Raw genomic sequence first — 8,535 nt, 5'->3', positions numbered from 1 at the left:
AAAGGAATTGGTGTGGCTATACATGATTGGCTAGTTTAAAAATACATGCAGTCCAAAGCGGGAAATTCCTAAAAGCGACGTGTGGTTTTTCTGTGGGTGGTACTAATCTTAGTCAACAATTTCTTTCTGCTGACCTCAAACCATATCTAAGGGGCTAGATGGTCCATTATTCAGAGCCTGCCCAGACATGTCCTTGCATGCCAGGACATATCCTTGCTTGCCTAGATATGTTTTCCTCTATGTTTATAGTTTTATGTCTTCCTGACCTGCCAGTCCTTGTGATATCTAATGGCTTGCTTGCTCATTCCCAGGCCTGTGTGGGCAAGCTTGTGCTGGATTCTCAGGCTTATAACTTTTCTACCTAGTCAGAACAGATCCAAAACTTTAGTTTTCCTTTTCAGTTCCATTCCCTGTTAGGAGCTTTCCTCAGCAGGTATCCTATGGCGCTGGCATCTCGAAAGTCTTGGGGTCGCCAAGGCAGCTTCAATGTTACAGCTTCTTGTTTCAGTGTCTGGGATCCACACACGATCTTCTGGGATCCTCCTAAGGGCTTGTGCCACTTCTCCAGCTCTGCCCTCTGTAGCACTCTTAAGCTCAGGTTGATCCACTCCACTGCTGCTGCTGCTCTTGGTGATCATCCCATGGTACTGGCATCTCCAATATGCTGGGGTCTTCTGGTGCAACTACGCTTCACCAATAAATAGCTTCTCATAGGCTCTCTGCACAATGCCAAGCCTCAACTCCTTTGCATGACCCTGAGAGGTTAAAACTTTCAAACTGTGCTGTGGGAACTTAGCCATTAGTTGAACTCAATGGGAGACTAGCTCCCAGGACTTAGAAGAATGAGAAACTAGCTCCCAGGACATAGAAGAATGGGAGACCAGCTCCCAGAGCTTAGAGACCAGAGTGGCCTGGCAGGAAAAAAAGAAAAATGAGGTAACAAACAATTGCCAGGTGGCTAACTTGCTTCTGAACCCTAGCACAAGCCAGCACCAATCAGAGACTACCCCGTACTTTCCCCTGCCTTAGTTTCCCCTTTTTCCCTAGCAACTGTGTGGGTATAAAAACCTGTTTAAATTTTTGCTTGGGGCCAGACTCCTCTACCCCTCCATGGGATATGAGTCTCGCCCAGCGCTGAATAAAAGAACCTCTTGCTGATTGCATCAAGTACGTGTCTTGGTGGTGTTTGGGGTTGTCGTTGTTCCTGAGCCCTGAGTGTAGGGTCCTTCCCCCCATTTTTTACCAGCCCCAACAACCCCTTCAGTCCTGGGCCATCAACTGTAACTGAGTCTGGGCCTCCACCATAACCTTTCATGACTTCTGACAGTGCTGAGTCTCAGCTGCCCTCCATGACCCCTTCATGCCTTCAAAACCAGGACCACCTGGGTGACTCTTACACAATACCAAGTCCAGCTGCAGCATGAGGTACAGCCTCGGCTATCTCTCGAACACAGCTTCTTTGTGCTCTCTGAAAACACTTCCCAGAAGATTTCACCTCAGTGATGCTGGTCTCTTTTTGATCGCCACTACTTTCATAGCTCTAGCTAACCAGTCTAAGAGTCCTGGAGGGACCCCCCCCACACTCAAATCCCGGGAGCAACGACCCCCCCACACCACCAAGACATGGACTTGATGCAACCTGCAAGAGGCTTTTTATTCCAGCTAGCTAGGGTGAAACTCAGATCCCTTGCAGGGGTAGAGGAGTCTGGCCCCGAGCAAGGTCTTAGGCAGCTTTTTATTCCTGTGCAGTTGCTGGGGCAAAAGGGAAGACTGGGGTAAGGGGAAGGAACAGGGTGGTTTCTGATTGGTGCTGGCTCTAGATAGGGCTCAGGGGCAGGTCAGCCACTTGGCAGTCATTTGTTACCTTCTCTATGCCAGGTTGTACTGGTCTCCTTGTTTCTGGGTTCTGGAAGCTGCTGGTCTCCCATTGTTTCTAGGTTCTGGGAGCCGGTCTCCCACTGAGTTTAACTAATGGCTAAGTTCCCACAGTACAGTTTGAAAACTTAATCTTACACCAGCATCAATTGTCCCAGTAGTCCTTCTATTTTTCACTCTAAAGCAAGGGTCACATGCTGTGTTCTGCTGGTTTCTGGGGCTGAAACATGGTCCCCTTTATTCTATTACCAGCTTTGTTTTCTGACCCCCTCTCTGCCTAAGCTTGACTTTTCTGGAACTTGCCCTGTAGATCGGACCTTGAACTGAAAGATCTGCATGGCTCTGTCTCCTGTAATGCTGGGATTAAAGGCGTGTACCACCATGCCTGGATTTAAGCTTTCTCACCTAGAACCTGCTTTGTCCCAGGCTGGCCTTGCACTCAGAGATCTGTTTGGCTTTGTCTCCTGGGATTAAAGGTGTGTGTTACCATGCCTGGATCTAAACTTAGGTGGGTAGGATCTCGCCCCAATGTCACTTACTCTCTTATCTCCTAGATCGTCGTAGCATTCGGTTCCATTTTACTCCCTGGTGCCCCTTTAATACTTGGACCATATATTTTATGTTTTTCCCTTGTAACCTTGTTTACAGCATTCTTCATGAGACTTAACCAGAGAACAAAATCTCTGTTGGGCCTTTTTGAGACTTCCTTTGTCAATGCAATTAATATAAATCTCTTTACCTTAGACTCAGGTAGACTCTTCAGACCCTTGTCTGAAATGTGGCCCAAAGCAGCCACATTCCTCACCAGAATACCACAAAAGTCTTTAGGCCACATTCTGAAATTCTTGTCCACTGACACCTCTTGGGCCAGGTCTGCACAGTTCAAATCATACTCAGCAGCAAAGTCTTCCATATTCCTACTAGGATAGCTCGTTAAATCCCACTTAAAGCATTCTACTGCTTTCCAAAGTCTCTAAGTCCACATTCCTCCAAACAAAAGCATGGTCAGGCCTATCACAGAGATACCTCAGTCCCTGGTACCAACTTCTGTCTTAGTTAGGGTTTTACTGCTGTGAACAGACACCATGACCAAGGCAACCCTTATAAGGACAACATTTAATTGGGGCTGGCTTACAGGTTCAGAGGGTCAGTTCATTATCATCAAGGCCGGAGCATGGTTTATTTGGCTTACTTCCACATAGCTCTTGATCACCAGAGGAAGCCAGGACTGGAACTCAAGCAGGTCAGGAAGCAGGAGCTGATGCAGAGGTCATGGAGGGATGTTCTTTACTGGCTTGCTCAGCCTGCTCTCTTATAGAGCCCAAGACCTCCAGCCCAGGGATGGCACCACCCACAAGGGGCAATTGAGAAAATGCCCCACAGCTGGATCTCATGGAGGCACTTCCCCAACTGAAGCTCTCTTCTGTGATAACTCCAGCCTGTGTCAAGTTGACACACAAAACTAGCCAGTACACCAGCCTCAGTTCTAAGCTGGAGATCAGACTGGACTACATGAGACCCTGTTTCTAAACAAAACAAAAAGCACAAAGACAAAATAAGCCAGTGTTTTGCAGGCTTTGGTTTTCAAAATTCCATCTGAAAGTGGGCTGTTGCAATACCCCAGGAGCAAAGAGTGGCCCTTCTCAGAGGATCCCACCTCTATTACCCAGGTCAGCCCAAATTCTGCTCATTCTCCTGCTTAGACAAGATCCCAACATCTCATAATACTTTAACAAACATCTGCCCTGTCTTAGGCATCTACCTACTAGGTCTTACTCGGAGACAAATGAGTTCCAACTGGCATCTATCCAAGAAGAGGACTTGTTAATTCAGCTCAAATGAAACCATTTGTGCTCAAGGAAAGAGAGCAATAAACTTTAATACCATTTATCATGAGCATCTTTATTCATCACACCGGATCCACTGGGATAGGATGGTTCTTTCCATAGTAGTGTGGGCTTGCTGACTTGTTGACCACTAAGCAATTGGCACAAAAATAGCATGCTTCTGTTTTTATTTTTCTTGAACAATATTACTGGCATCTAATGTGTCCAAAGGATAGACTCGGAAGTTGGGGTGCTGACACTACTGGTCTTCTTTGTTACTGACTGGGTAAAGATCCTGGGAATCGTGGGCTTCCGGGGCATCGTAGAAATCTGACTCCTGGGCCAATGATGTCACATTTGTAGTGTTGTCTTGAATCTGAGTTGAAGAATTGTTTTCTGATTTGCCACAGGTGGTTCTGAAAGGGATGGCGCAAAACACGAGATCTGAGGGCAGCAGGTGACACTCGTTGGCCGGCCTGGTGATTACGAACCTGTGAAGTAAAGCCAAGGACAGATTCTGAGACTGCAGTTTGGAAAGCGTGGCTACAAGCAACACCCCACATAAAGAGGGTGTTTTATTCTTGTTCTGGGTTTTCCATTCTTCATTGGCATACAACAGTAGGAGAGGTGCTGGAGGAGAGGCCAGGGGGTTCACTTTCATCTCTCTACCACATGTCCACCATACAGCACAGCAGCACAGCTCTCTGGGAGCAGCTGTTCTCAGCATTTTAATGAGAGAGGAATGAGACCGTATCTGGGGTAGTTCACCTCTGTGGGCTTTTCTGACCCCCAGTTTATCTGCTTTCAGTATAGATATACTAAACTTTTTTTTTTTTTTTTTTAAGATTTATTATATGGAAGTACACTGTAGCTGTCTTCAGACAGCACCAGAAGAAGACATCAGATCTCATTACGGATGGTTGTGAGCCACCATGTGGTTGCTGGGATTTGAACTCAGGACCTTCTGTAGAGCAGTCAGTGCTCTTAACTGCTGAGCCACTTCTCCAGCCCCTATACTACCTAGCACAGTTCTGAGCACTGAGGTGTGAGGTGGTGTGAGGTGGGAAGGCCTAGTTCAATGGCAGACACCTGCCCACAGGCACAAGGCCCAACCGTAGAATTGCAGACTGACAGACAAAAGCAAGGTCGGTTACTTGACTGTGGAAAAGCTCCTTTGACCAGAGAAAAACTGAAGGATACAGTTTGCTCCCTACTATGTGCTAGTGTTCCAGATATTTTTATATAGATTGATATCTATATTAGCCTGATGTGTATGTCACAGAAATTTCACACAGAACTCGAGCCTGGCCAAAAACTAAGTACATTAAAACACCCATGTTTTTTTGTTATTGTTGTTGTTTTGTTTTTTTGTTTGTTTTTGTTTTCTGGTTTTTTTTTTTTTTTTTTTTTTTTTTTTTCCAGACAGGGTTTCTCTGTGTAGCCCTGGCTGTCCTGGAACTCACTCTGTAGTCGAACTCAGAAATCCTCCTGCCTCTGCCTCCCAAGTGCTGGGATTAAATGTGTTTGCCACCACCGCCTGGCCCATGTTTTTAATCAAAATTAATCTGCAAGAAACCCTACAGCCTGGGCCTCTGTGAGAAGACATTTAGGGAAGCAAGACATCTCAACAAGATATCAAGTTCAGACCAAGCCTCAGCAGACATGGAGTAATAGCCCTTACTCGAGACCAAAACACAGGCAGGCTGGCCTTGCATGACTCTTACAGGAAGATCTCCCTCCAGTCCTTTGTGGCCCTATCAGTTCTAATTAACATTTAGCACAGCTACACTCCTCTTAAAGGAGAACTACCATCCCTTCCTTGAGAGCTTCTCAAATATAAGCTGTGTGTTCTTCCCAAAGCCATATTTTACCATTTTCCAGACCTGTGAGGGGCAGGATTTAGAGCTGAGGAAGAGTGGGACAGGGGAATAGATTTTACAGAGAAGTCATTTGTGCTTTCCGGTGCTGAACACAGAGCACTGCTCCTCACCTGTCCTAAAGGTGAGTGCTTTAAAGCAACTAACCCTCTCTATTACACCAGTGCCATCTATAGACAGGCCTCCATGGTTATTACACCAGTGTCATCTATAGACAGGCCTCCATGGTTATTTACGTCCTCCGCACATAGGCAGGATGACGTCTGTTCATTCCAACAACATCCACATGGTCTACAACTGTGTCACCCAGTCTCACTTCTCTGACACCAGACACCCAAAGATTCTCCACCTCCAAACAGCTTGGTTGGCACATCCTGTATGCTGTAACTTCCTGACAATGTCCCATGTCAGAAATCTTAAGCTTCAGTAAGTCACTCTCCGCTCACGCCCTCTCACTGTTCTTTCTATCCTATTCCCTTACTCTGAGTGCCTCCTCTCTAACTTCACCAGGATTTCCAGTCCTTGTGCTTAGACTTTAGAGTCTGCCATTGCTTCATGTATCCATGACAACCCTGCTTCCATACCAAGCAGTGAATCTGAATCTTTATCTCTTCTCAACTCTGTATCCCTCCTCCATCTCTCTCTCTGCACTGTATCCCTCCTCCATCTCTCTCTGCACTGTATCCCTCCTCCATCTCTCTCTGCACCGCATCCCCCCTCCATCTCTCTCTGCACTGTGTCCCTCCTCCATCTCTCTGCACTGTGTCCCTCCTCCATCTCTCTCTGCACTGTGTCCCTCCTCCATCTCTCTGCACTGTATCCCTCCTCCATCTCTCTGCACTGTATCCCTCCTCTATCTCTCTGCACTGTATCCCTCCTCCATTTCTCTCTGCACTGTATCCCTCCTCCATCTCTCTCTGCACTGTATCCCCCTCCATCTCTCTCTGCACTGTATCCCTCCTCTATCTCTCTGCACTGTGTCCCTCCTCCATCTCTCTCTGCATTCTATCCTTCCTCTATCATTCTGTGCATTGCATCCCTCCTCCATCTCTCTCTGCACTGTATCTTGCCATGGTCCTTCTCTTATTTCTTCCTTTCCACCCCTTCTTTCTTCTCATCACTTGAGCCCACTACTTGGAGTATTTTAATTGTCCTCGGCCTGGGATGGGCTCCACCAACCCATTTCTACTCTTTCATATTTTTCTGTCTCCCAGGCTGCTAACTGCTCTCATCCCCATGGTGACAATCCTCGTTGAGAACTGCATGGCCATGCTGTTCTAGACTCATGCTCTTTGCTCTTTCCCCTCTGATCTAGATAGATATCCTTTCTTTCCCATAGCAAGCAGGATGATCTCCTTTTAAATATACGGGGGTCTGAACAACATACCCTGATGATTTAAGGATTGGCAAACCATCCTGACTAGAGGAAGCATTCTGTTGACATTCTCAGTGAATCCAGCAGAAACCCAAGGCATCTCCTTGATAGACAGCAGCTTCATGAATGGAGGTTAAGTATAAAACAAAACAAAATAAACAAAAACCCTCTTACTGAAAGGCTGCAATTAGTTTTCAGTGGGTACAGACTCTCCATTCTCCTTTCAAGGTCTGTGTTCATGGGATTCCAACCACATGGTCCCTGCAGTTTAGACCCCACCTTCCTGAGAGGTACACGTCATCATCCTAATGCCCTGCTTCCTGCTATGCAATGGCTGATCTGGAGCTCTGAGTGCAGCTTTCAGTGATGGCGTGTCCTTGGTTCTCACACTGAAAAGGTGGCTCGAGCCTTTCAAACCATCATACTCCCCTTTTGTGTTCCTGGCTGTGTTCCTCTTCATCTATCATACGGTACAAGCCAACGCACAGGATCCCAAAGTTATCCAGTGAGCCGCAGAACAGCTGTCCAAAGGTTCTTCTTGGCTGGGGAGAGAGCAGAACAGGTAGCAGGTGGTTGCTAGGAACTTTAATCACACAGTTGCTAGGAACTTACTTGAGTTTCGTCTGCCGGCTATTCGCTGTAGACATCTAGAGGACCTGGAAGCCATTCATCTGTTTGTGGTAGCAAAGTAAAGTAGGCAGTTGGAGAAGTTTATGATTGGTTGCAAACCTTTATCCCTTTGGTATTCTGGTTTTTCCAGAGCCTCTGGTAAGTGTAGTGATGTGCATGCTCTTGCACATTCTTTTACTGTTGATATTTTAGCAGTCATTAAGAATTATTAATAAGCAGCAGGTTCAAAAATTCAGTTTTAAGGGTAAACTTCAGGGAATCTCAAGCCCCCGGGCTCTTAAGCTATGGCCAACAAGGTTACAATTCAAAGGCAGTGACAAATAGGCTAGATAAAGATAAACAGCTGCTCAGTCCCGTGATTCCTTGGGAAAAGATCAAGATCTCTGAGGACAGAAATACAGGAGAGTCGGCGGGTGTCCTGCTACAACAGGAGGTGCTTGTAGCAGCTTCCTGAGCCATCCCTCACTCACTAGTTAACCTTAGGTGAGGATCCCAGAAGCACAAGAATGCAAACCGGCATTTGCATCTGGAATTCACAGGCACAGAAGACACAGGGGGCCTGCCCACTGTGGCGGTGTGTTGAGCCCTGTGCAGCACAGAGGTCTAAAGAGCGCACTTCTTTGAAGAGAGCTCTGCTGATACCCAGCGAAGCTATGAAAGATGTCTCCTTGTCCAGCTGTGTCCTGACTGGAACACTGGACAGCTGGATGCAGGGTGCAACTAAAACTAAAACCAAAAGCATAATGCTGAGGAACAGGTCAACTGTGCGTAGACTACGCTCCACTCTGGTTCCTGAATGAAGAGCTAACCCACTGGAAGTGGTCCAACATGTCATCTTGTTGTAGTCTACATTTACCAGCTCCCTGGGCCGAGAAGGCATCAGCACATTCTGAACCCATGGCTTTCTTAGACCCAGTCACAGGGCTCTGCCTGATTCCAGCTAGCGTAATCA

General features: G+C 46.8%; 1 protein-coding gene across 2 annotated transcripts in view; it reads right to left on the bottom strand.

Annotated features, from left to right (window-relative positions):
* Positions 1 to 3,756: 3,756 nt before the first annotated feature.
* Kcnu1 (potassium calcium-activated channel subfamily U member 1) overlaps positions 3,757 to 8,535 on the bottom strand; it is a 98,683-nt gene continuing 93,904 nt past the window's right edge. For both annotated transcript variants that reach the window (XM_031339402.1, XM_031339403.1), the window contains exons 26-27: positions 7,383 to 7,495; positions 3,757 to 4,192 (exon numbers count right to left, since the gene is read on the bottom strand). In XM_031339402.1, the coding sequence (XP_031195262.1) occupies positions 3,961 to 4,192; positions 7,383 to 7,495 (345 nt within the window). In that variant the 3' untranslated portion in view covers positions 3,757 to 3,960. The remainder of the gene's footprint in view (positions 4,193 to 7,382; positions 7,496 to 8,535) is intronic.

The sequence above is a fragment of the Mastomys coucha genome, unplaced genomic scaffold (genome assembly GCF_008632895.1).
Source record: "Mastomys coucha isolate ucsf_1 unplaced genomic scaffold, UCSF_Mcou_1 pScaffold22, whole genome shotgun sequence".
Taxonomy (NCBI): Eukaryota; Metazoa; Chordata; class Mammalia; order Rodentia; family Muridae; genus Mastomys; species Mastomys coucha.
Note: the sequence above shows the minus strand (reverse complement) of the source record. Positions and strands in the feature narration are given on the sequence as shown.